Source organism: Oncorhynchus keta, chromosome 24 (genome assembly GCF_023373465.1).
Source record: "Oncorhynchus keta strain PuntledgeMale-10-30-2019 chromosome 24, Oket_V2, whole genome shotgun sequence".
NCBI lineage: Eukaryota > Metazoa > Chordata > Actinopteri > Salmoniformes > Salmonidae > Oncorhynchus > Oncorhynchus keta.
In genome coordinates this window covers 43,341,334-43,368,709 of record NC_068444.1, presented here as the reverse complement: position 1 = coordinate 43,368,709, position 27,376 = coordinate 43,341,334, and the positions used below count along the sequence as shown (strand labels likewise).

Genomic DNA, 27,376 nt, shown 5'->3' with positions numbered 1-27,376 from the left:
GCCCTGACAATGGAAAAGTTTGTCAGGCGACCTTTGGTGACACTAGCCATATCTAGTCATACTGCAGCAGCTCTCTCCTCTCACGACCCGTCCGCTAGACCCACAATTCCCCGCGCCTGGACAAGATGGAAGAAAGCATCGGCCGCAAGACGACAATGTTTTGTCTATAACACCTCAAAGGAACGAACAAGCGAAGAAAATAACAACATTTCTAGCCAGTCGCGGTCATGTGTAGGTAAATGTTTATTGAAATGTACCTTTATTTCTGAGTATTTGTTTAAATGTGTGGAGTTATACGCGGTGGAAATGTCAGAGGCAAATCGCTTCAGCATGCGAGAGAGACTCTCAGTCGAGCATCATTGTTTCTCTGTTGCATGGGCCAGAATGTGGGCTTTCAGTCGGCTAGCTCGTTAGCTAGCTGGTAAGCAGAAACTTGGCTCACCCGTACTATTTACAGTATGTGATCTAAAGTTAACGTGCACCGCAAGCCTTGAAGAAGGCTATAATTAGATCTGGGTGTACTGAGTTAGTGTTAACACAATCTCGATAAATAGGGTCGAGCGCCAAAGACCACTATGAAGCGTTTGTTAGTCCGACTTTATTTCACCAACGTCGTCCCAGCCAAGGACAGCCAAGCTTCCTTCATAGACGGGCAAATAAAATGTGCTGCTATTATACCGTTAACTAGCTGGCGTTAAGGTTTTAATAACACAAATTTCCTTCGGACAAATTAGGTCGTGCGAGCGGTAACGTTGAATCCCTGGCTAATGTTTTGCCAGCATGAGACTAGCAAGCTACTAGCTCCCTGAGTTTTATACAATGGTTTGATATGGCGAATCAGGGTAACCCATTATTGATTGAGCCGTCGCCTTTTGGCATCTATTGTCATCATGTGAGCCGGTTTGTTGTCATCTGTGTTTCGATAGTATTGTATTTGTGACAGAAGCGTGCTTTGTATCAACAGTTGACCAGGACAGCTAACGCTATTTGTAGCGTGCTAGCTAGCTGCTGGCTATGCATCACAAAAGCCCATCCGCTCACCGTGAAATTATGGTCGGCTAGACTAAACAAAATATTGTGCCTGAGCCATCTGGAATTGTCAGCTGGCCAGCAGTTTTACCCCAACGACGTTAGAGAAAATTCTGGCTAAATCCGTGGTAAAATATGGTGTGCTTTAGTCTAGTGGACCCGTGTAATTTGGTGTACAATTTAGCAGGTAGCGATTTCAGCCGATGGTAGGCTGGATAATAGGAGTCTAAATTCACCCAAGGCTGGACATGTCAAAAGGTTGTCTGACCTGGAACACTAGCCCAATCCCATAGCAAATGACCTCCGCAGAGCCTGTTAACTGGAGTGATGCTTACAGTTCAATTTAGCCTTAATGGCACCCAAAGATGTATCCCTTTATTTTACCACTACAATCTGTTCTTAGGACGAAACGGAAAAATAACAACTCGTGCAGAAAGTTAACATCCCCACCTCAATGGTGCCAAGTGTGCTTAAGTCTGCATAAAGTGGAAGCAGGAAACAAATGGCAACTTCTGACTTTCTGGTCTAGCGTTTGATGACAAAGGAATACACTGCCCAGCCTTACATAATTATAAAGAGGATATTCTCATGATTAAAGTGGTGTCCAACTTTAAAAAAATATACAGTTGCACATTGCGAGATAATTGGCGAAATATAACAGCATGCCTCTCTATGGGTAGACAATGGGGGGAGTTCAGCGTTCCGAGGGCAAAATACATTTCATGGCTAGCGTTTGATGACAGTGGAATTACACTGCCCAGCCTTACATAAATTAGACAGGGGAGATTCTCATTAAAATGGTGTAAATTTTAAAACTCTTAAATACACAAATTGTGAGATATTTGGTGATATAGACAGGCATACCTATATTTCCCTATAGGAAACAATGGGACGACCTCAGAGTTCCATAAGTAAATTTGTTTACATTTTACCTACAAACAACATGAGCAGGTCTCATTGCCAACAATAGCAGGCATTGTGACGTGGAACAATGGGCTGGGAATAGAACGTTTGGAAGGCGAGTTGGTACCACGCTGCTCAATAGAACTAATATGAGCTGGCAGTGTGAAAAATGCCCTAAAACAAGGTCTGTTTTTTTTCGTGATTACTTCAAAACTACGGCAACCAGCTGGGACATATGGTAATATTATGAAACTGGGCTCCACGGCAAATACAATACTTTTTTTTTAAATCAGAAGAAAAAAAGCATTGTTAAAAATGTAATGTGTCCAGCCTTCCAATGGTTCTTTATTTGTATACTCACTTTTCCAAGGGCAGCAAATTCATGTTGTTCACACCCCCTGTAATAAAGTTGAAGTAATTGTCACTTAGTGTCATTTGAATGAGAATATACCATTGCAAATTTTACATTGCAGCACAGTTTTTTGTGTGGCTACAATCCAAGCTGTATATGATACAAAATGCAACTTTGTCTTACGCTGGTGAAATGGCACACACTATTCCACTTGGGCCTAATGTTATGGGGATGTCTAATTGGTAATAGGCGAGCACAAGGTGGTTTTGAGACAGAGGTAATGTTATTTTGTATACACGTCCAACGAAATGCTTATTTGTAGGTTAATTCTCAACCCTGCAACAACAATAAGAAAATATAAGAATACGAACAAAGTAAATGGCTCAGTACAATATAAACCTTTTAGCATAAGTATAATATAGGAAGGCTCAATTTAAAGTCCAATATTTACATGTGTTTTGGCTATTTGTTTAGATTGTGCTGTTTTTAGCAATCATAATAAGCAGTTGGGCATTTCCATGTAAAACGACCGATGAGCACCAACGTGAGCTTTCATTTGACACGCTCCTATGAACTTAAGAGTCCGTTTTTGAGAAGTTAAGGCACATTTTCATCCTAAAAAATTAGGACTAAGCAAAGGGTTTCATTTTGGGTCAAAGATGGAAAAGGAGTTTTAGAAAATATTTAGCAGAAAATGTCTTTACGGTATTAAAAATACATCAAGCCATAATAATGTGGAATTTAAGACCGCTGCCAACTAATATCAACACAGATTTAGTTTTGGAGAAGTTGTCCTGCCCTCTGTAAGTTTAAGAAACATTGCCTTGAAATTCCATTGCAAAAAAAACACACCTTGAAGATGTTTTTGATTTCTCTCCCTCGTGAGGGAGTAGTGCTTAATATGAGCAGGAACAGGATCCGACACCTTTCAGTTTCGGACTGTTTCGTTCCGAAACTCAATTGCCAGGATTCGGTAGGCCTACCGCTTGTAACAAATGTATTTCACTGTTTGCTTTTATTATAATTTTAAAATTGCATTCTCTTTTTATTTATTTTTTAAAATTTTATTTAACTAGGCAAGTCAGCTTGAACAAATTCTTATTTACAAAGGTGTCCTACCAAAAGGCCTCCTGCAGGGATGGGGGCTGGGATTTAAAAAAAAATATATCGGACCAAACACTCATGACAAACACACATCATGACAAGAGAGACCTAAGACAACAACAGCACGACAGCAACACATGGCAGCAGCACAAAACATGATACAAATGTTACTTGGCTCAGAAAACAGCACAAAGGGCAAGAAGGTAGAGACAACAATACATCACGCAAAGCAGCTGTCAGTGTCCATGATTGAGTCTTTGAATGAAGAGATTGAGATAAAACTGTTCAGTTTGTTACTGCTTGTTCCAGTCGCTATCTGCAGCAAACTGAAAAGAGAAGTGACGTGTGTGCTTTGGGGACCTTTAACAGAATGTGACTGGCAGAACAAGTGTTGTATGTGGAGGATGAGGGCTACAGTACATATCTCAGATGGGGTTAGGCCTAAGGGGGTTTTATAAATAAGCATCAACCAGTGGGTCTTGTGACGGGTATACAGAGATGAGCAGTATGGAGTGCAGTGATGTCTCCTATAAGGAGCATTGGTGGCAAATTCTCTTTATGGGGGTGTATTTGTTACCCATACCACTGACAATATCAAAAAAGAAGCGTCTTCGACAGAGGGGATCAAGTGGCGTAACGGTCTTAGGCACGGCATCTCAGTGCAAAAGGCGACACTACAGTCCCTGGTTCGAATCCAGGCTGTATCACATCTGGCCGTGATTGGGAGTCCCATAGGGCGGCGCACAATTGGCCAAGTGTCGTCCATGTTTGGCCGGAGTAGGCCGTCAATTGTAATTAAGAATTTGTTCTTAACTGATTTGCCTGGTTAAATAAAATCAAGCTGATTCTATACAAATGTACAGAGGCCAGGTCATGAAGGCTTGCTTGTGTTAATTCAAGGAGACTCTTATGTAATTATCCTGCCCCCTAAAAACAATGTAACTTGAAAATGTGCCTGATATGATCAAATAACATATTTTGTCACATACACATATTTAGTGGGTGTTATTGCAGGTGTAGCAAAGTGCTTGTGTTCCTAGCTCCAACAGTGCATTGGTATCTAACAATGCACACACATCTGAAAGTACAAGTATGGAATAAAAAAACATATAAATATTAGGACGATCAATGTGAGTGTCACTGACTAAAATACAGAAGAATAGAATACAGGATATACATATGAGATGAGTAATGCAGTATGCAAACATTATTTAAGTGACCTGTGATTCCATGTCTATGTATTTTATAGGGCAGCAGCCTCAAATGTGCAGGGTTGAGTAACCGGGTGGTAGCCAGCTAGTGATAGCAATTAATTTGTGTTGGCCTGGGTTTAGCCCATGGCTTGGGTGTAGCTTAAAAGCAGTGGTGGAAAAAGTACCCAATTTTCATACTTGAGTAAACGTAAAGATGCCTTAATAGAAAATAACTGAAGTGAAGGTCACCCAGTAAAATGCAACTTCAGCAAAAGTCTAAACGTATTTGGTTCATACATAATTACTAAAAGTAAATGTCATTGTTAAAATGATTAAGTGTCAAAATTAGGGTTGCACATTTTGGGGAATATTTAGAGGTGGACTCTTTTCCATGGGAATTAACAGGAATATATGCAAACTAATATTATTAGCATTTAAATGTAAATGTGCGTTAAATATATTTACCATATTATATAGAGACAGAATCATAATCCTTTTACCTTATCAAAAGCAGACATAATTGCAAATGGTTAAATCCTTCCAATATATTTTATTTATTTATAATTGGTTACGGATTGAACTTTAATTAAACTAGTTGACTCTAAACATGGGATGATTTCACTGAACAACAAAAGAAAGGGTTTATTGAATGATCCCCAATGAGCCATCGCATGTCCCTAAAATGTTTTCAACATGTGTCTGTTAAATGATGGTCTAGAAACTAAAGCTTTGGGTGTCTTCTTCTCGGGCTTCCATGTCTTCTCCCTGGACCTCCTCAATGTCCACCTCTTGAACATCGGACTCTGAGGCCTCATCTTCAGTCACTTGCCGACCTTGTTGAGGATGGCTCATTGTCAGGCTCAAATTCGCCCGGATGGCCACCTATTTTTCAACCCTTGTGTTGGTCAGCCTGTTGCGTGCTTTGGTGTGTGTGTTCCCAAACAAGGACCAGTTGCGCTCTGAGGCGGCTGGTGTTGGTGGGATTTGGAGGATGATGGAGGCAACAGGAAAGACACTCAGATCCACAAAGTCCCTTCCACCAGGTGGCTGATGAGATGTTTGGCACGACTGCCATATTGCATCTTCATCCCAAAGCCCTTGCTTGGAAGTGTACTTCGCCAGACTGCCAAGAACCTTGCCCTCATTCAGGCCAAGGTGGTGAGACACGGTAGAGATGACACCATAGACCTGGTTGATCTCTGCACCAGACAGGATGCTCTTGCCAGCGTACTTGGGGGCCAACATGTACGCTGCGGCGTGTATGAGCTTCAGGCAGAAGTCTTCACGCTTTTTGATATATTTCAGAACTGCAGTTTCCTCTGCTTTGGAGAAACAGTGAAGTGGGCAGGGCAGTACGGGTATCTTCTCTTACGTCTGCAAGCAGTCTGAACATCAGACAGGCTGGCATTGTCTCCCTCAATCTGTGCTATCGCAACTGCTATAGGTTTCAGGCTGCATACTTTTCGCTCCCAGAATACATCATCCAGGAGGATCCTCTTGATGGGGCTGTCCATGTAAGCAGACTGTGATATGGCCATTTCTTGGAGAGACTCCTGCACCTCCAGGAGACTGTCAAACATGACAACACCACCCCAGGGGGTGTTGCTGGGCAGCTTCAATGTGGTGCTCTTATTCTTCTCACGTTGCTTGGTGAGGTAGATTGCTGCTATAGCATGGCCCTTCACATACCTAACCATTTCCTTGGCTCTCTTGTAGAGTGTATGCATTGTTTTCAGTGCCATGATTTCCTCAAGAAGCAGATTCAATGCATGAGAAGCACAGCCAATGGGTGTGATGTGAGGGTAGGACTCCTCCACTTTAGACCAAGCAGCCTACATGTTCGCAGCATTGACTGCCTTCAAATCATCTGCAATGTAGACCGGTTTGTCTGTTGTCCCTTGTCTGTGCTCTTGTAGAATGCTGATGTAGTTTCTCTGACAAAGTTCCTCCATTGAGCCAAAGAAACTTCTGATTCCAGGAGGTCCATGAGCTGTTGCTATCGATAAGGTGTCTGATTCCACATTTTCACCTTGAGAAGAAGTAGAGGGACTTTTGTCAGAGGTTGCTTGTTGTGAGAGCTGAGGGAACTTTATGTACTTGGCCAGGTGATTCTGCATCTTTGTTGCATTCTTCACATATGACTTGGCACAGTATTTGCATATGTACACAGCTCTTCCTTCTACATTAGCTGCAATAATGTCTCTACACAAGTGTGCACGTGGCAGTTTCCTAAAAAAATGAGTAAAAAAACCCTAAAATTCCATGTACAGATAAATATTTACGGAGTTATATTAAACAACTTCTTTGTAAGATGCGTGTTTTAAAATGAAACAAAACTCCTCAGTTAACAGGCTCAAGCAAGCTAAAACCCACATGGTACCAAAAACTAAGTAGCAGAAATTGTTACGTTAGAATGACTTAAACACTGCTGTGGGCTACTATTTACTAGTTAACAACAAATCATGTGTCATATAAAATATTTTCACCCCACCCAGTATTGTAATCAAAACTTACCAGAAAGCATGTGGTCCTTGGCTCAGACAGTGTAATAGTGTGGGCTCAATAGCATCTCATTGGTGTGCAAGATCTTGAGAATCAGTTGTACATGTGATGGAAGAATGCACTGTGCATGCAGAGGGTTTCAATTCCATTGAATTAGGAATAGTTTAACCAAAATATGCCATAAGATCTAGAATTGCCTTGTGTATCTCACAAAAAAAGGTTCACTGTTATAAGCTAACTTTAAAAAATTTTTTTTTTAAAAATGTAAGCAAAATTGGCCAATGGCCATTGCTTTGGTGAGAGAGAGAAGCACGCCTGTATCTCTCACAGAACTAGAATGAGATTAACTTTCTATGTTCTCTTTCTGCTCTATTAGACGTGGACCTGCAACTCATCTCCAGTGTTACACTTCATCATTTATTTCCATATAGGATCAAATCCATGGAAGGGTGCTGGAGGTGCTGCAGCACCCCTGATCAATTGAAATACATTTTCCAAAGTTATAGAATTACTGCTGTCTGTTCAGAAATAAATCTGAATACTACACCAGGTTTAGGCCTAGAATTCAGCAAAAGAGGATCAATAGCTTTTATTTTATTTTAAATAGCCTACCTGTGGATTGTGTGTAGCCAAATCGCAAGGCATGCCTACAGTCGGGAACACGAGGCAAATCTGTCAGAGAACAGTATGCATCCAAAAGGGTCCTTTCGCAATATTTGACATGCAATTGCGGGATAACCTGAATGGACAGCAAATGGATCCTGTTGAAAAGAGGACTAATCTGTCAGTGGCCAACAGCATACCACCCTGCATTCCACTGCTGGTTTGCCTCTGAAGCTAAGCAGGGTTGATCCTGGTTGGGAGACCAGATGCTGCTGGAAGTGGTGTTGGAGGGCCAGTAGGAGGCACTCTTTCTTCTGGTAAAAAAAACATGTATCCTAATGCCCCAGGGCAGAGTTTGGGGACGTTGCCCTGTGTAAGGTACCGTCTTTTGGATGGGACGTTAAATGGCTGTCCTGGTCGCTAAAGATCCCATTGCTCTTATTGTAAGAGTTGGGGTATTAACCCCGGTGCCCTGGCTAATTTCCAGATGTTGCCATCATACCATCATGGCCACCTAATCATCCCCAGCTTCCAATTTGGCTCATTCATCCCCCTCTCCCCTGTAGCTATTCCCCAGGTCATTTCTGTCAACCTACCTGGTCAAATAAGGGTAAAAAAATAAACAATCCTATTGAGCGAACAGCATTGTTTTACTTTAGGATAGTTTTTGGCACGAGCGCATCGGCCGTGACCGGTCTGCTCATCAGTCAGTAAAGCTGCAAAGCTTTTTTTTAGGACTAATTTCCTCCTCATATTGTACAATGTGTGTTTCCTCACACTTAGGCCTATGCTATTGATGGATTCAAGACGAGGTCATTTTTATTGATCTCAAATTTTCAGTTTATCACAGTAGCCTGTCCTTTTGATCATTTGTGAGTTACTGTTAGGTATCTGACAGTCTCCAGTCATCGAAAACTATGTAGAATCGCATGCAATCCATTTATTAAAGGCTAAATCAATTCCGCTCCCCCATGCGCGCAACTTCTACAAGCTCCTCTACTGCTCTATTCAAAAGTGATGATAATTCATGCAAGATTTATTTTATGTGTTTATAATTTTAAAAAGTAACACATTCCACTACCTCAGAGCCCCCCAGGTCATCCCCTCTTGGGCTCACTTTTTGTTCCAGCACCTCCCAATTTACAAATTAAGCACTGCAAAGGAGGATAATGAAAGTTCAGAAGTAACAAGTAGACCTATCCATTAGATAGTGTTTTTACTGATATCAGTTTAGTTGATTAATTATTTTGTGATTTAAAGCTGGAAATTATCTGAAAACAATCTGCAATAGAATTTGCTGCAATGGGGAAATCCTAGTCACAGTCCACTGTTGGGTTCACAAGTTTGGACAGTACAGTACAGCGTTAGAACAACGGTTGACATCGCCTATAATGATTATGTACTCTAAACTGTGATATACAATGGTATTGGCCAAGTCCCCCAATTGTTGTAGAAAACTCCACACAAATTACCATTGTGCTAAAGTGTGAAATCACATGCTACAACTGGACCATACATGAAACAAGGTTGTTGAAAGCCAAAGTGCAGGTCTTATATTAATTTCTGGTGGAGATTCATGATGGAACAGGTGTGTCTGTGTCTCGCGCATATGATGGCACAAAGTGACACTCAACTGATGAGGAACGGGCCGGCTTACCGTAGTGAGTTTGGTTATAAATCATGGGCTGGATAGAAGCAAAATCTACAGTCTTCAGATCTGGATGGTAATCCTCCTCTCTTAATAGGCTTTTGTTTGTTACATCTCGCATAAAGCTGTTATTGAGAGTAGCCTATAGACTCCGGCGTTCATTCTTGTTCTTTTACAAAACGTCAGCTTTAGGACAACCGTACCTTCGTAGACTATTAGAACATTTGGGAAATGGGCTACCGTTCAAAACTTTAATTTGTCTTAAAAGCGTTTGATAGGCCTAGTAGGAGGATCGGTTATTGGCCACAGCTGCTTGTTCCATTATTGGTGGAGTCAAGAAGTTAAGCTTTGTCGTAGCTTACTGAAGTAGGGCAGCAGGTAGCCTAGTGGTTAGAACATTGGGCCAGTAACTGAAAGGTTGCTAGATTGAATCCTCGAGCTGACAATGTAAAAATGTGTTCTGCCTCTGAACAAGGCAGTTAACTCACTGTTCCTAGGCTGTCATTGTAAATAAGAATTTGTTCTTAACAGACTTGCCTAGTAAAATAATATAAAATAAAGTAGTTTCTTCAATCTTTGTTGACCTGACGCGATATGTAGCACGGCTAGTAATGGCCTTGATTTCACGCCGCTGCTGTGATAACCTTGTGACATGATTAACGTAGGTCACTCCCCCTGCACTTTGCACGATAGCAGTGTAAATGTGTCCCTCTTTAAAGATTTCATTTGAGAAGCAGGGTGTTAAAAGGTCTTAAAAGGAACCACAACACACAGGTATTGCTTGATAACCTTAACCCAGTCACTATTTCATAGCCTCACTCCATCGAAATAAGAATTACTCAAACATCGTGTTCCAGATGATAGGCGAAGCCCAAGTAATTAATGGATGACTGTAAGCACACTGACCACATTCCCCTGGGGCCAGTCTAGCCCTATGGTCAGGGTTAAACCAATACCTGCAGCCGATATCCTCCTCAGTATAACTGTCCTGTTTTGTTAGATTCTTTCTCTCCTGCAAATAGCCGCAGGAGAAAACAACTCATCTAATAAACGTAGCAAAAAAAGAAACGTTCTCTCACTGTCAACTGCGTTTATTTTCAGCAAATTTAACATGCGCATTTTTGTAGAATAATAGTGAAGACATCAGAACTATGAAGTAACACGTATGGGAACATGTACCAACCAAATAAATGTTAAACAAATAGAATGCCAAGATTGTGCACAGCTGTCAACAAGGCAAAGGGTGGTTACTTGAAGAATTTCAAATATAAAATATATTGATTCAACACTTTTTTTTGGTTACTACAAGAGTCTGTGTTATTTCATAGTTTTGATATCTTCACTATTATTCTGCAATGTAGAAAATAGTAAAATAAAGAACAACCCTTGAATGAGTAGATGTGTCCAAACTTGACCGGTACTGTATTATCTCACTCAAGATGTTTCCATAACGTGGATCTATACATAGCCTGGTACAGTTGAAGTTGGAAGTTTACATACACCTTAGCCAAATACATTTAAACTAAGTTTTTCACAATTCCTGACATTTAATCTGAGTAAAGATTCCCTGTCTTAGGTCGGTTAGGATCACCACTTTGTTTTAAGAATGTGAAATGTCAGAATAAGAGTATTATTAATTTCAGCTTTTATTTCTTAAATCGCCTTCCCAGTGGGTTAGAAGTTTACATACACACACACACACACACACACACAATTATTATTTGGTATATCATTGCCTTTTAATAGTTTAACTTGGGTCAAATGTTTCAGGTAACCTTCCACAAGCTTCCCACAATAAGTTGGGTGAATTTTGGGCCATTCCTCCTGACAGCTGGTGTAACTGAGTCGGGTTTGTAGGCCTCCTTGCTCGCATACGCTTTTTCAGTTCTGCCTACAAATTTTCTAAAGGATTAAGGTCAGGGCTTTGTGATGGCCACTCCAATACCTTGGCTTTGTTGTCCTTAAGCCATTTTGCCACAACTTTGGAAGTATGCTTGGGGTCATTGTCCATTTGGAAGACCCATTTGCGACCAAGCTTGAACTTCCTAACTCACGTCTTGAGATGTTGCTTCAATATATCCACATAATTTTCCTTTCCTCATGATGCCATATATTTTGTGAAGTGCACCAGTCCCTCATGCAGCAAAGCACCCCCACAACATGAAGCTGCCACCCCCTGTGCTTCACGGTTGGGATGGTGTTCTTCGGCTTGCATGCCTCTCCCCTTTTACTCCAAACATTTCTCCCCATGTGCAGTTGCAAACCGTAGTCTGGCTTTTTTATGGCAGTTTTGGAGCAGTGGCTTCTTCCTTGCTGAGTGGCCTTTCAGGTTATGTCGATATAGGACTCGTTTTGTTGTGGACTTAGATATATTTGTACCTGTTTCCTCCAGCATCTTCACAATGTCCTTTGCTGCAATTCTGGGATGGATTTGCACTTTCCCACCAAAGTACGTTCATCTCTAGGAGACAATGCGTCTCCTTCCTGAACGGTATGACGGCTGTGTGGTCCCATGGTGTTTATTCTTACGTACTATTGTTTGTACAGATGAACGTGACCATGTTCATTTTCTGGAATTTTCCAAGCTGTTTAAAGGCACAGTCAACTTAGTGCATGTAAACTTCTGACCCACTGGAATTGTGATGCAGTGAATTACAAGTGAAATAATCTGTCTGTAAACAATTGTTGGAAAAATGACTTGTGTCATGCATGCACAGTGTAGATGTCCTAACTGACTTGCCAACACTATAGTTTGTTAACAAGTCATTTCTGGAGTGGTTAAAAAACAGGTTGGAGTCATTAAAACTTAAGTGTATGTGAACTTCTGACTTCATCTGTATCCTTTCTTCCCTTCTCTTTAAGGACACCCCTACCTGACCCCATCTAGTGCTTCCCCTCCTGCACTTGCCATGAGTATTATCCAAGACAAGCTAGGCAACGAGTTTCTGCAAAGCAACGGGGGTATGGACCCCAACTTCACCCCGGGTATGCTCATGTTTAGCCACCTGCCGCCTGTCACCAGCTTCACCCGCCTGGCTTCGCAGTCAGTCATGGTGGGCAACCAACCCCAGGAGATTATCCTAAAAAAGGAACGTGACTCTCCTCCCCAAGCCGGCAGCTTCCTCCATGGCATGGGCATCAAACAGGAGCAGATGAGCGAGCTGGACTACCGTGTGCCCCTCTATGGTGGAGGAGGACTGGGTGGCAGCTGTGGTGGAGGAGGGGGCATGCGGAAGGGCAATGAAATGCTGGAGATGCAGTTTGGTGGAGGCCACCACCACAACCATCAGAACATGCTCCTGCATGACCTCAGCAACGGCCGAATTGGGGAGCTGGTGAGAAAGCCAAGTTTGTTGTGGGCGTTGTAGTTTTTCAGTCAAAAACAACAATGCCAGTCAATAAATATAGTTTGTTGATTGGTTACGTATGCTTTTTAATATTTTCCACTTTGGTACTCCGAGGGTTTTTTTATGTATCAAAAAGGAGTTTCGGTGGTGGGTGTGGCAATGGGCACGGTCAGCACGGCTGAATTTCTAACAACATTTTAGAGGCGCCCATCCTGGTGCTCTATTTATTTATGTATATTTGTTACATTACAGCCTTTTTTCACCTCATTCTACACACAATACCCCATAATGACAAAGCAAAAATTGTTTTTTAGACATGTTAGCGCATTTAAAGAATAAACTGCCATGTTACATTTACACAAGTATTCAGACCCTTTGGTATGTGACTCGAAATTGAGCTCAGGTACGTCCTGTTTCCAATTATCATCCTTGAGATGTTTCTACAACTTTATTGGAGTCCACCTGTGGTAAATTCAGTTGATAGGACATGATTTGGAAAGGCACACAACTGTCTACATAAGGTCCCACAATTGACAGTGCATATCAGAGCAAAAACCAAGCCATGAGGTCGAAGGTATTGTCCCTAGAGCTCCAAGACAGGATTGTGTCGAGGCACAGATCTGGTGAAGAGTAACAAAACATTTCTGCAGCATTGAAGGTCCTCAAGAACACAGCTTCCATTCTCAAATGGAAAAAGTTTGGAAAGACCAAGACTCCTCCTAGAGCTGGAACCCTGGCCAAACTGAGCAATCAGGGGAGAAGGGCCTTGGTCAGGGAGGTGACCAAGACACCGACAGAGCTCCAGAGTTCCTCTGTGGAGATGGGAGAACCTTCCAGAAGGACAACAAGAGAATTGAATGTTCATTTCTCAACCATAATCTGCCTCAAATGTCGTTTTTGAGAATTTGGCAGTACGTCCAATCGGCCTCACATCCGCTGACCATGTGTAACCACGCTAGCTCAGGACCTCTACTTCCGGGCTGCTTCGCTTATGGGATCGTTTGAGACCAACCGCCCAGACAGCTGATGAAAAAGGGAGTATTTCTGTCTATAATAAAGCGCTTTTCTGGGCAAAAACATTTATTTTTATTTATTTTTTACAGCCCACCCATGTCAGAAAAATCCCTGATTCCCTCTAAAGACCGATAGCTCCCTTTGAGAATATTCACACTGTGTATGTTATCTGTCTACATGGCCACCTTATCCTCAGGTGTCTGGAAGACCAGTGAAAGGGACAAAAGAGTCGTTGGGAAGAAGACGGAAGAGCGACGGGGAAGGTAAAGCCAGAAGAAAACGTGGAGAACACAAGGTAGAACCCAACACATCTCTAACGTTCATTCATTTTCATTTGAGTCAAAGCTACCAGAATGTCGCACAACTGTTCACTTCTGCGGTTGTCATGTCAACCCCTTCACACAACAGGTTTTTTTATACTTTGACATAGCAGCACAATTGCGTTATTCTGACCTTTCATTCCGTCGCTCACCTGCACAGATGTTGGATGGCGAAGGGGGTGGCCTGTCTCCCAACTCCAAACCACACATCTGCGAGCACTGCAGCGCCGCCTTTCGCAGCTCCTACCACCTCCGCAGACACGTACTCATTCACACAGGTGAGAGGCTTTCATTGATTTTTGCATGAGAATTCTTTGTTCATTTGGCGCATTTGTTTTTGCTTGACTGTGGCACCTGGTGGGTGAAGTGTGTACTTTGTAGATCAATCTATTGGTCCTAAACTGAAATCCTCACCCACCCAAGGCACCAGGTGAACTAAAATGAATGCACACAATATCACTGATTTGAGTAGCATGGATGTGATCATTTGTGTGATGCAATGAATATTTTCTAAATGCTGAGGTAATGTAAATGACTCACATTTCTTGCAGGAGGTCCGACCCATTGACGCAAAGGGAAATCCTGTTATTTTTTGTATTTTAAAGTGAATGTTCAGCCAAATTACAAATTTATATAGAAATGTCCTTACCTTGAAAGTGATCTATGGACAAGGAGAGACTGCAATTCACACTGTAGTTTTAGTAAACAGGACACCAAAGTGTGGATTGCTGTTTTTGTCCTATGATTGATTTCAAGGTAAGGAAACAAATCTAAATGTGTAATTTGGGGGAACCATCCCTTTAGGATTTCACTCTTTAACTTAACATTGTCTTCTTCTGCGGTGTTACTCCAAATGATCCAATGTAATCAACTGACACTCCCCACCCTTCTTGAGTAAAGCCAACCTCTGCTTTCCCCCACTGATAGTCAATTAATGTGGAGAGTGGGTGATTGTATTTCTGATCGCACAGGTGAGAGGCCTTTCCGGTGCAGTCAGTGTAACATGAGCTTTATCCAGAAGTATCTGCTGCAGCGGCATGAGAAGATCCACAGTGGTGAGTTTTGCCCTTAACCAATGACAGTCAAAGCTGTGGTCAATTCCATTTAAATTCAAGAACTAATCTCAAATTCAGAGGCAAAATTGGAATTTCAGTTTACTTCCCAAATTGAAATGAAATTGAACCCAGTGTGCAATTTTAAAACGTTTCAGCTGAGCATTTCATGCTTTTTGAGGTCGTTTAAATAAAAAATAATCATGGGTTTTCTATTTTGGTTTAGATTTTTTTTAACATGAAATGCATTTTGCATTGTGGATTGAATGCTGTAACGATACAGAATGAAGCAATTCATATAAGTCCCATGATGGTAGTGACTGCCCCATTGTTGCTTATCACTTACAGTGCCAGTCAAAAGTTTGGACACCTACTCGTTCAAGAGTTGTTCTTTATTTTTACTATTTTCTACATTGTAGAATAATAGTGCACACATCAAAACTATGAAATAACACACATGGAAAACATCAAGCGCTATGATGAAACTGTTCTCTCATGAGGACTGCCACAGGAAAGGAAGACCCAGAGTTACCTCTGCTACAGAGGATAAGTTCATTAGAATTACCAGCCTCAGAAATTGCAGCCCAAATAAATCCTTCAGAGTTCAAGTAACAGACACATCTCAACATCAACTGTTCAGAGGAGACTGCGTGAATCAGGCCTTCGTGGTCAAATTGCTGCAAAGAAACCACTACTAAAGGACACCAATAATAAGAGACTTGCTTTGGACAAGAAACATGAGCAATGGATATTAGACCGGTGGAAATCTGTCCTTTGGTCTGATGACTTCAAATGTGAGATCTTTGATTCCAACCACCCTGTCTTCACCCTGTCTTTATGAGACGCAGAGTAGGTGAATGGATGGTCTCCACATGTGGTTCCCTCCGTGAAGCATGGGGGAGGTGATGTGATGGTGTGGGGGTGATTTTCTGGTGACATGGTCAGTGATTTATTTAGAATTCAAGGCACACTTAACCAGCATGGTTTCCACAGCATTCTGCAGCGATACGCCATCCCATCTGGTTTTGGCTTAGTGGGACTAGCATTTGTTTTTTAACATGACAATGGCCCAACACACCTCCAGGCTGTGTAAGGGCTATTTGACCAAGAAGGAGCGTGATGGAGTGCTGCGTCAGATGACCTGGCCTCCACAATCACACGATCAACCCAATTGAGATGGTTCGGGATGAGTTGGACCACAGAGTGAATGAAAAGCAACCAACAAGTGCTCAGCATATGTGGGAACTCCTTCAAAAGTGAAAAGTATTCCAGGTGAAGCTGGTTGAGATAATGCCAGAGTGCAAAGGGTGTCTACTTTGAAGAATCTCAAATATATCAAATGTATTTAACATTTTCTTTGGTTACTACATGATTTCATGTGTTATTTCATAGTTAAGATGACTTCTATTATTCTACAATGTAGAAAATGGTAAAAAATAAAGACACCCTTGAATGAGTAGGTGTCAACTTTAGACTGGTACCCTATTAACCATGAATTTATTCATTATTAATTTACTTCAAAATATTTCAGTTTCATATTACATTTTGTTTTAGTTGATGACTTTATTTAATTCCAGAACATCTCATCTCTATAGAGCTGCTGTCTGACAATCCCAATTTTAGTAGTTCTTGAAAGTAAATCATACTTTTTTGACTGATGAATACAAGTACAAACTATCAATCTTAGATCAGGGATTGGTGACCCTGTTACTGGAGAGCCGCAGATACTGCAGGATTATGTCCCAACTAGGCACCACACTGAGCTACTTAGCTAATTGAGCAGTTCAGTGATTGCCTAATTCAACACACTTGGTTTTCCAGGTCTGATAAATCAAAAACATGAAGTGCCTGTGGCACTCTAGGACATGACTTGGATAATGTATTTTCATGTAGAGAACTTGTGAAGCAACTGCTCTGTATCCCTCTCGTGCATTCTTATCTCTTTTACGAAGCCAGCGTAAAAGACACACAGGACGGACAAGTATGCTCGCAATGGATTATGGTCATTGTAGTGAATTCCCACATTTCCTTCAACTATGTAGAATATTGATTGGCCTGTTTGACACTACTTAGTGTGTAGGGAGGTAGGCAATAAATAGGCTATAGTGGCGAAATAATTACAATTTAGCCTTAACACGAGTGATAGCTGTGCAGATGATGATGTGCAAGTAGATACTGGGTTGCAAAATAATAACAAATAAATAACAATATGGGGAAGAGGTAGTTGGGTGTGCTATTTACAGATTTCGCTGTGTACAGGTACAGTGATCAGTAAGCTGCTCTGACAGCTGATGCATGAAGTTGGTAAGGAAGATATGGGTCTCCACCTGAAGTGATTTTTGCAATTCGTTCCAGTCATTGGCAGCAGAGAACTGTAAGGAAAGGCGGCCAAAGGAGGTGTTGGCTTTGGGGATGACCAGTGAAATATACGTGCTGGAGCGTGTGCTATGGGAGGGGGTTGCTATGGTAACCAGTGAGCTGAGATAAGGAGGGGCTTTACCTAGAAAATACTTAAAGGTGACCTGGAGCCAGTGGGTTTGGCGACGAATATGTAGCGAGGGCCAGCCAACGAGAGCATATTGGGCTTTGGTGATAAAACGGATGGCACTGTAATGGACTGCATCCAGTTTGTTGAGTAGAGTATTGGAGGCCATTTTGTAAATGACATCGCCGGAGTCGAGGATCGGTAGGATGGTCAGTTTTACGAGGGTATGTTTGGCAGCATGAGTGAAGGATGCTGTGTTGCGAAATAGGAAGCAGATTCTAGACTTAAATTTGGATTGGAGATGCTTAATGTGAGTCTGGAAGGAGAGTTTTTAGTCTAACCAGACATCTAGGTATTTGTAGTTGTCCACATATTCTAAGTCAGAACCGTCCAGATTAGTGGGTGCGGACAGCAATCGGTTGAAGAGCATGCATTTTTAGTATTACTAGCCTTTAAGAGCAGTTGGAGGCCACGGAAGAAGTGTTGTATGGCGTTGAAGCTTGTTTGTGTCCAAGGAAGGGCCCGATGTATACAGAATGGTGTCGTCTGTGTAGAGGTGGATCAGAGAATCTCCCGCAGCAAGAGCGACGTCATTGATATATACAGAGAAAAGAGTCGGCCCGAGAATTTAACCGTGTGGCACCCTCATAGAGACTGCCAAAGGTCTGGACAACAGGCCCACCGATTTGACACACTGAACTCTGAGAAGTAGTTGGTGAACCAGGCGAGGCAATCATTTGAGAAGGAAAGTCTTTTGAGTCTGCCGATATGAATGTGTTGATTGACAGTCGAAAGCCTTGGCCAGGTCAATGAATACGTCTGCACAGTAATGCCTCTTATCGATGGCGGTTATGGTATCTTTAGGACCTTGAGCGTGGCTGAGGTGCACCCATGACCAGCTCGAAACCAGATTGCATAGCGGAGAAGGTACGGTGGGATTCGAAATGCTCGATAATCTGTTCGTTAACTTGGCCTTCGAAGACTTTAGAAAGGCAGGGCAGGATGAATATAGTTCATTCTAGACCATTTGGGTCTAGAGTGTCTCCCCCTTTGAAGAGGGGGATGACCGCGGCAGCTTTCCGGTCTTTGGGAATCTCAGATGAAACGAAAGAGATGTTGAACAGGCTAATAGTAGGGGTTGCAACAATTTCGGCGGATCATTTTAGAAAGAGCGAGTCCAGATTGTCTAGCCCAGTGAATTTGTAGGTGTCCAGATTTTGCATTTCTTTTAGAACCTCAGCTATCTGGATTTGGATGAAGGAGAAGCGGGGGGGATTGGGCAAGTTGCTGCAGGGGGTGCAGAGCTGTTGGTAGGGTAGCCAGATGGAATGCAGGCCAGCTGTAGAAAAATGTTTATTGAAATTCTCGATTATTGTAGTTTTATCGGTGGTGACAGTATTCCCTAGCTTCAATGCAGTGGGCAGCTGGGTGGAGGTGCTCTTATTCTCCATGGACTTTAGTGTCCCAAAACTTTTTGGAATTAGTGCTACGGGATGCAAATTTCTGTTTGAAAAAGCTAGCCTTAGGAATGCTGACTGACTGTGTATATTGGTTCCTGACTTACATATCGCGGGGGCTATTTGATGCTATTACAGTAGTGTTTTTGTGCTGGTCAAGGGCAGTCAAGTAAAAAGTCTGGCATGAACCAAGGGCTATATCTGTTCTTAGTTCTAAAAAAAAAAAAAATGGAACGGGGCATGCTTATTTAAGATGGTGAGGAAAGCACTTTTAAAGAACAACCAGGCATTCTCTACTGATGGAGTGAGGTCAATATCCTTCCAGGATACCCGGGCCTGGTCGATTTAGAAAGGCCTGCTTGCTGAAGTGTTTTAGGGAGCGTTTGACAGTGATGGGGTGGTCGCAGGCAGTGATCGCTGAGATCCTGGTTGAAGACAGCAAGTTGGTCCGGATGGTATCTATGAGGGTGCCCATGTTTATGGATTTAGGGTTGTATAATTTGTGAGATTGAGGGTATCTAGTTTAGATTGTCGGACGCCTGGGGTGCTAAGCATATCCCAGTTTAGGTCACCTAACAGTACGGACTCTAAGGTCTAAGGTCACAGTGGCGGTGTTTTGCAGTTGTTTTTGAAAGTGGTAGGAATATCTGTTCCAGAGCTCGTAATAGATTACAGCAAGAAAATGGTTAGGCTTGACCAACTGAGGAGCTATTACAATGTTGGACGGACAGGTAGATAATGGTTAGGCTTGACCACCTGAGGAGCTATTACAATGTTGGACGGACAGGTAGAAAATGGTTAGGCTTGACCAACTGAGTAGCTATTACAATGTTGGACGGACAGGTAGAAAATGGTTAGGCTTGACCAACTGAGGAGCTATTACAATGTTGGACGGACAGGTAGATAATGGTTAGGCTTGACCACCTGAGGAGCTATTACAATGTTGGATGGACAGGTAGAAAATGGTTAGGCTTGACCAACTGAGGAGCTATTACAATATTGGACGGACAGGTAGAAAATGGTGGAGGTATGTGTTTTGGGGGATGCTCAACATTGCCATCATGAATGCATACATTGTGTGGGGGGACCCGCAATGGCCCCTTCCCAGAAACAGCAGGCGCTGGTCCCTGAAGGCATTCAAAATGCAGCTTGTGCATTCAATTTGTGATTTGCAGTGCTTACGGGAAGTATTCAGACCCCTGAACTTTTTTCACATTTTGTTACGTTACAGCCTTATACTAAAATCTATTCAATATTTGAATTGATTAAATATCAACACAATACCCCATAATGACGAAGCAAAAACTGTTTTTTTTTTTAAATTTTGCTAATGCATTACATAAACATACCGTATTTACATGTATTCATACCCTTTACTATGAGACTTGAAATTGAGCTCACGTGCATCCTGTTTCCATTGATTATCCTTGATTTTTCTGCAACTTGATTGTTGTCTGTGGTATATTCAATTGATTGGGCGTGATTTGGAAAGGCGCACACACCTGTCTATATAAGGTCTCACAGTTGACAGTGCATGTCGGCGCGAAAACCAAGCCATGAGGTCGAGGGAATTGTCCTTAGGGCTCAGAGACAGGATTGTGTTGATGCACAGATCTGGGAAGGGTACCAAAACAATTCTGCAGGATTGAAGGTACCCAACAACCGTGGCCTTCATTCTTAAATTGAAGAAGTTTGGACTCACCAAGACTCTTCCTTCAGCTTTCTGTCTGGCTGAACTGCGCAATCAGGGGAGAATGGCCTTGGTCAGAGAGGTGACCAAGAAATAGAAGGTAACTCTAGCCACTCTCCAGAGTTCCTGTGGAGATGGTTGTCCTTCTGGAATTTTCTCCCATCTCTGCAGCACTCCACCAATCAGGCCTTTATGGCGGAGTGGCCAGATGGCAGTAAAAGGCACATGACAGCCCGCTTGTAGTTTGCCAAAAGGCACTTAGACTTTCAGACCATGAGAAACAAGATTTTCTGTTCTGAATAAACCAAGATTGAACTCTCTGTTCTCAATGCCAAGCTTCACGTCTGGAGAAAACATGGCACCATCCCTACGGTAAAGCATGGTGGTGGAAGCATCATGCTGTGGGGATGTTTTTCAGTGACAGGGACTTGGAGACAAGTCAGGATTGAGGCAAAGATGAACGGCGCAAAGTATAGAGATCCTTGACGTAAACCTGCTCAGGACCTCAGACTTGGGAGACAGTTCACCTTCCAACAGGACAACAACCCTTAGCACACAGCCAAGACAATGCAGGAGTGTCTTCAGGACAAGTCTCCGATCGAACATCTCTGGAGAGACCTGAAAGTAGCTGTGCAGCGACGCTCCCCATCCATCATGACAGAGCTTGAGAAGGTCTGCAGAGAAGAATGGGATAAACTCAATACAGGTGTGCCAAGCTTGTAGTGTCATACCCAAGTAGCCTTGAGGCTGTAATCTCAGCCAAATGTGACTCAACAAAATACTGAGTAAAGGGTCTGAATACTTACGTAAATCTGGTATTTCCATTTTTTTTTATACATTTACACAAAAAAATAACCTGTTTTTGCTTTGTCATTATGGGTATTGTGTGTAGATTGATGAGTTTTCTAAAATGTTATATATAATCCATTTTAGTATAATTGAAACGTCAGGCAATTGTTTCTAAAAAATGAACATTTATCTAGATCGGTTAATCGCTCGGGACGAGCTTTGAGTTAGTAAATTTGGTTCCAACTGTGTCGGTTGTCAGGAGAGAAGCCCTTCAGCTGTGACCAGTGTAACATGTGCTTCATCCAGAAGTACCACATGGAGCGGCACAAGAGGACCCACAGCGGAGAGAAGCCATACAGGTGTGACACCTGCCAACAGGTCAGTTAGTCACACGGGTAGCTAGGATTTACCCTCAAATCCGAAACAGATATTTGATTGACAAAATACCTGTGTTCAAATACTATTTAGGGTATTTCAATACTTTTAAAATGTCTCTGAAAATAAAGTATTTAGAAAAATGGCATAGATTTCAAGTAGTTGAATATTGGCATGTATTTAAAAATACTCATGTCAATACTCCATGCATTAAAACCCAGGTCTGTTTTGTCCTAAGCTTATTTCAGATAATGTCTTTGGAAATAAGTCTTTGAAAATGGTTTCAGCCATTTATAGGAATTTGAAAGTACAAATACGAAAATAACCATGTATTTGAAACCAGGTCGGATTGACAATATGCCAATTCTTGATGTCACACTGAAGTTTGTCTCAATCTAGCCTATTTGTTTGCTCAAAATATAATGGTAATCCAGTGTTGGATGCTTGCAACGTGCTCTGTTATCACAGCCGTTTGGAACAGTAACGCTTGTTCGAGAGCACTTTGTGTGCATGTAACACTGGACAAATACATCTTGTTGTCGTTGATCCATCTGGTCAATCGGGTGACGAGAACATATTTTAAAATGCTGTGCATCTCCCCCTGTTCACCCTGTAGTTTTTCTCGAGGACAGACCGGTTACTAAAGCACAAGCGGACCTGTGGAGAAGCCTTAAAGAAGGGACTAGACCCAAGCATGCTGCAGCTGGTTGATGCAGACATTGGCCACGGCAGCTACTCACTCACTCAGGGAAATGCTACCGCCACCTCTGGACGCAGGAGGGGCAAGTCCAAAAACGCAGGCGAAGGCATCGAGCGCAAGCGGAAGAAGACTGTGGCCGCCACCGTGTCGTCGGGAAGCCTGCAGGACTACGGCACGGAGTGCTCCGACCTCGGGCCCATCATGCAGGGCCGCACACCCAAGCTAGTCTTCAAGAAGAACAATAAGTCCCTCAATTCCGTGGAGGACGGGGAGCAGAAGCTGCTGTCTCAGAAGCAGGGCTCCATGGAGCTGGCGGTGGGCTCAGGGCTCGAGGCCTTGGGCCTCCTCCAGGGCTCCTCCGGTGGGGGCGCCAAGCAGGCCCAGTCAGCCACCAAGCAGGCCCAGTCAGCCACCAGCAACAACTACGACGGCGCCATGCAGTTTGTGAAGAAGCGTCGCTACCTCCAACATATGGCCAACAACGACTATGGGGCACCCTCCCTCCACATGGGCCAGCCCCAGTCCAGCAGTGTGATTCAGGGCTCGCTGGGCCACCAAAACGAGCCCGCCATGGCCATGCTGGACGCCTTGCCCCTGGACCTCAAGCACCATGACAAGTCATGCATCCCGGACGAGGTGCTCCAGAGCTTGCTGGACCACTACAGCCACAAGTCAGACAACACACACCACCACCATAGTGACATAACCTTTGACCTCACCGACAGCAGTGGCTCGCACCACGTGGACCTGCAGCCGGCCGCACCTGTCACCCCAGAGTTGGATGACGACTCACCCAACGGCGGCGACAAGCAGGTGGTAATGAGCGAGTACTCCAAATTCCTACTGCAGGCCCTAGAGCGTACCAGCCACAGTGGGCCCTTCCCCACTCTGGGTCCCAGCAGGCCCTTCCCTCTGCTCCCTAGCAGCTCCAGCCCCACAGGGCCCTTCTTCCCTGACAAGCATGTCTATACTTCATCCCCGCTGGAATGTGGCTACCCACCATCCATCTCCTTGCCGTTGCCCAGCTCCACAGTCTCCTCTTCTTCGTTGTCATCCTCTAAGTCCCACTACGGCATACTGGTAGGCTCCCCGTCCCAGCCGGCCTTCCACCTCAATGGCCTGGAGGCGGCTAGCCACCAGCAGCTCACCCCTTCTCAGGAGCTTACTGAGCAGCTGGAGAAGGTGCACCACTCCCATGGGTTCCAGCTCACACCCCAGGAGCTGACTGCCGCCGGCGGGGCCACCAAGGAGCAGGGGGCCAAGGGAAACAGGAGCAACGGCTCCGGCAACTACGCCGACCTGGATACACCCAAGGAAGTGGACCTGCGGGCTACCTACCAGATCGAGAACTTTGCTCAGGCCTTCGGCTCCCAGTTCAAGTCGGGCCGCCATACCCCGCTGGGTTACAGCATTGACCTCCGGCCCGAGGTCGACCACCGAATACGGGCTACTGTGTCAGAATTCTCAGGGTTTACCAGTTTGTTAGCTGATGTCAGCGAGCCAGTTAGTACAGGATCGAAAACCGCAACAAGCCAAAGTTTCAGGTAAGGGTTGAAAATAGGTGAACCTAGTTGTGGGTTTTGTTTTTCTTTGTGTTCCTATACCCTTCATTTTCTTCTTGTAGTGAGATTTTTAAAATGAAACACTGCCATTAAATGTTGATAACCAGAACTCTACCAGGGAAGGTCTTTTAAGGCCTCAAATGCAATTTTTAGATATTTGTTTGTATCTGTGTTTAGTCTTTATTTTGTTAGTGTAGTTGCTATGATATGAACTAAACCTACATTTGTATGTAATTTTAAAACAAAAGAATAGGGGGTAGCTATGAACTTAATTATTTCTTTCACCTGTAACCCCTTGTTTTAACAATCATACAGCTGTAAAGTATTAATGAATGATGAGAATTACAATAATAATAATTAAGCTTGTGTCAGGGAAAAGCCCAGAATTCAAATGGCAAAAAAAAGTTCTATACTGTCTGTTACAAGAATTGTGTTACTCAGGAATTAAGGCAAAATTGTGTAATAAGAATAACTTTGTATTATGAGATGCAACTGGCACACTTTTCACAGGTGTACTTTGAGACTACAAAGCTTTGTGACTATTTATCCCAGGAAGAGGGCGGAACAAAAAGACTTCACTGGATCTTCCTGTTGAGTTTTCCTCATCCAACCCTTTCCGCTACTTGTTATGGTACTTCTATGTCAATGTGAAAACAACCGCTCACATTTCCTCCATAAAGGGCCACATGTAAAAGACATGGGAACATGGATATTTATACACTCAAGAACTCATGGTGTACACACCCCAGCCTCAACCGAAATATCTGTTTAGCCATGCACCTCTTTGGAATCCCCCCCCCCCTTCAGTGGCCCATGACAAGGAAACACACTGGCCCCATTAGCGACATTTCAACAATTATATTGTCACACATTTTTACCGCTTTGTCCTCCACTCCTGGCTGTTACCCTTTTTTTTGGCATTGGAAATCAATGGAAAACAACATCGTAATTGAAAATGAAAAACAACCCGACTCAATTAAGGATGTGCAAAACCAAGTGATTTTTATTGGATAAAATTGAACAGGGGTGGGTGGAATAGAGCGTGAGGGTGTTCTGTAGGGAGGGTTAGACTGGGGTTGAACGGTTATGGCCATGGCCAGTTAGATGTATAGTTGCTTTAGTTTTTTGACTGTTTGGTCAGGTGGAGGGGTTGTTAGAATTGTATGTTACCCATTATTATGAGAGATGCAGACATTATGCTGGAACTCCCCCCACTGATGTACTAAGACTACTGGATGCAAAAATCAAACTATTTTTCCTTTATTTATTCTTAAAGATATTCTCCGGTACTTGAGTATACTTTTTAGCCAGGATTTCTCAAAGTAACGCCCACAAGCCAAAGGTGATCCAGGAAAATAGCGTACTGTGTCACATATGTGCACCACATCATTGCTTGCTCTATTGTGTGTATGCGTCTTGCTAGTTGTCACTCAAATGGCGAAGGGCTGAAGCTCATTTGCTAAAACTCTAATTTCTAGCGGCGGGGGGGGGGCTGTCCAACGTGGGGGTAGATGAAAGCAAAATGGCCGCTCACAGCTTCCAGAAAAGTCTCACTAGGGATTTCATGGCCAATTGAGGACACCGTAATTCTGCTCATGTATATTATGCATGTATGAACTACACAATGACACATCCAGCTCAAAGCTGGAGGTAAAAAAGATACTTGCTACTCGCCAAAGTGCCCGATCATGTCTTTAACCTAGCAAGTGTTTATTTTTACAGCATGTTTTGAAAGTGCAATTATTCACTGCACCTCAATCTCTTCACCCTACGAAATCAGGCCTGATACTGAAAAATAACCTTGGTGAGAGAGGCTCAACTTCACGTTATAAACCCCCCCCCAAATGCAGTCCTTCAAACATTTTGCGAGAATAAACAATGGCCTTTGTCTTCTTTGGCTCAAGCCACTTCTATCCTGGCAGCCAGGGTTGATCTTTTCCTACATCTGCTCAGATCTCAGGAAACGAAAGACTGGCTGGCCGGCCACTTCACTCCAAAACACACACTATGCGTTTAAAGAGAGAGCGAGAGGCTGAGAGAAACAAACAATAGGATTTACCTAAATATACCTCATCACTGAAGCTACAGAAAGCAGGAACACGTGTTTTATGTATGTAGTGAAAATACTTGTAGTATAGGTTAAACATATTGTATAATCATGTAACACTGCTTGTGTTTACATTTATAGAAGAGCAATTGACTCGTTGAAATGCAAAATGTATTATCTTTTTTTGTCTGTAAAGCATTCACGCCAAGCAGTGTTGCATTCTAGGTGCCTCATAGAACCGTTCTCTTATGTTATATCCTTTTATTGTTGTTACTTGTCCTAAATGTTTTCATATCTCTAGAAGGATATTGTTTACAAAAATGTACAAAAACACTAAAAGTTTGTTCATTTGGTTTCTTCCCATATGCATGATCTGATGATTTTGTATGGCCCTTTTTTCTGATCGACCACAACACCTAATGTTGTAGCTGATGCTTCCCCATCCCTGTCCTTTTAGTTCCAGACCATTGTGATCTGATTTACAGGGCTGTACATGTTACTGCATTTAGAAACTGATTAGAGAAGCCAATAAACATTTTTTACCAAAAAAGAAACGAGTAGACATTGGTGTAGTGAAGTCTTTGACAACAGTTGTCATTTTGTAATGGTTTGAACCACAAGACTGGCAACTCAAATTTTGGTGATTGAATGAACTCAACAATTATCTTTTGCAAGATTTGATTTACAGGGGGTCTACGGGGAGAAGTGCACTCTCCAAAGAAGAGGAACATCAACTTTAGCGTGATTTGATTTACAGGGGCACTCTCCAAAGAAGAGGAATATCAATGTTAGCGTGATTTGATTTACAGGGGGTCTACGGGGAGAAGTGCACTCTCCAAAGAAGAGGAACATCAACTTTAGCGTGATTTGATTTACAGGGGTCTACGGGGAGAAGTGCACTCTCCAAAGAAGAGGAATATCAATGTTAGCGTGATTTGATTTACAGGGGGTCTACGGGGAGAAGTGCACTCCAAAGAAAAGGAATATTAATGTTAGCGTGATTTGAACCCTGATGCATGGCATTGTAGTATTACAAATATTTCTAATATATTCTTTAATAAAATGTTTAAATGCTCTTATCTATTCAAAGCAGATGCTAACAGCCATGTTCTGTGACTGGTAAGTGACCTGGCATAATCATTCTCTACACCAGTGTTTCCTAACTGAGGGTACGCGTACCCCTAGGAGTATGTTGTCATTCCCC

General features: G+C 42.8%; 1 protein-coding gene across 3 annotated transcripts; it reads left to right on the top strand.

Annotated features, from left to right (window-relative positions):
* On the top strand, window positions 1–26,734 carry LOC118357586 (zinc finger protein 281-like). 3 transcript variants are annotated; one of them, XM_035734849.2, is made up of 7 exons: window positions 1–235; window positions 12,197–12,669; window positions 13,892–13,990; window positions 14,176–14,293; window positions 14,987–15,070; window positions 21,748–21,866; window positions 22,480–26,734. In XM_035734849.2, the coding sequence occupies exons 1-7, from the start codon at window positions 10–12 to the stop codon at window positions 24,109–24,111; spliced, it is 2,751 nt and encodes a 916-aa protein (XP_035590742.2). In that variant the 5' UTR covers window positions 1–9; the 3' UTR covers window positions 24,112–26,734. The 3 variants fall into 3 exon arrangements, with proteins under 3 accessions (XP_035590742.2, XP_035590741.2, XP_035590743.1); XM_035734848.2 differs by having other exon boundaries at window positions 14,978–15,070; XM_035734850.2 differs by having other exon boundaries at window positions 84–231; window positions 14,978–15,070.
* The last annotated feature ends 642 nt before the right edge of the window (window positions 26,735–27,376 follow it).

What these genes read in the sequence shown, in the direction of transcription:
- LOC118357586 (XM_035734848.2), top strand. Translation starts at nt 10, where the DNA reads ATGGAAAAGTTTGTCAGGCGACCTTTGGTGACACTAGCCATATCTAGT. An exon ending in ACGGCCGAATTGGGGAGCTG is followed by an intron (nt 12,670 to 13,891) that starts GTGAGAAAGCCA and finishes CCTTATCCTCAG; the next exon opens with GTGTCTGGAAGACCAGTGAA. An exon ending in GCATGAGAAGATCCACAGTG is followed by an intron (nt 15,071 to 21,747) that starts GTGAGTTTTGCC and finishes GTCGGTTGTCAG; the next exon opens with GAGAGAAGCCCTTCAGCTGT.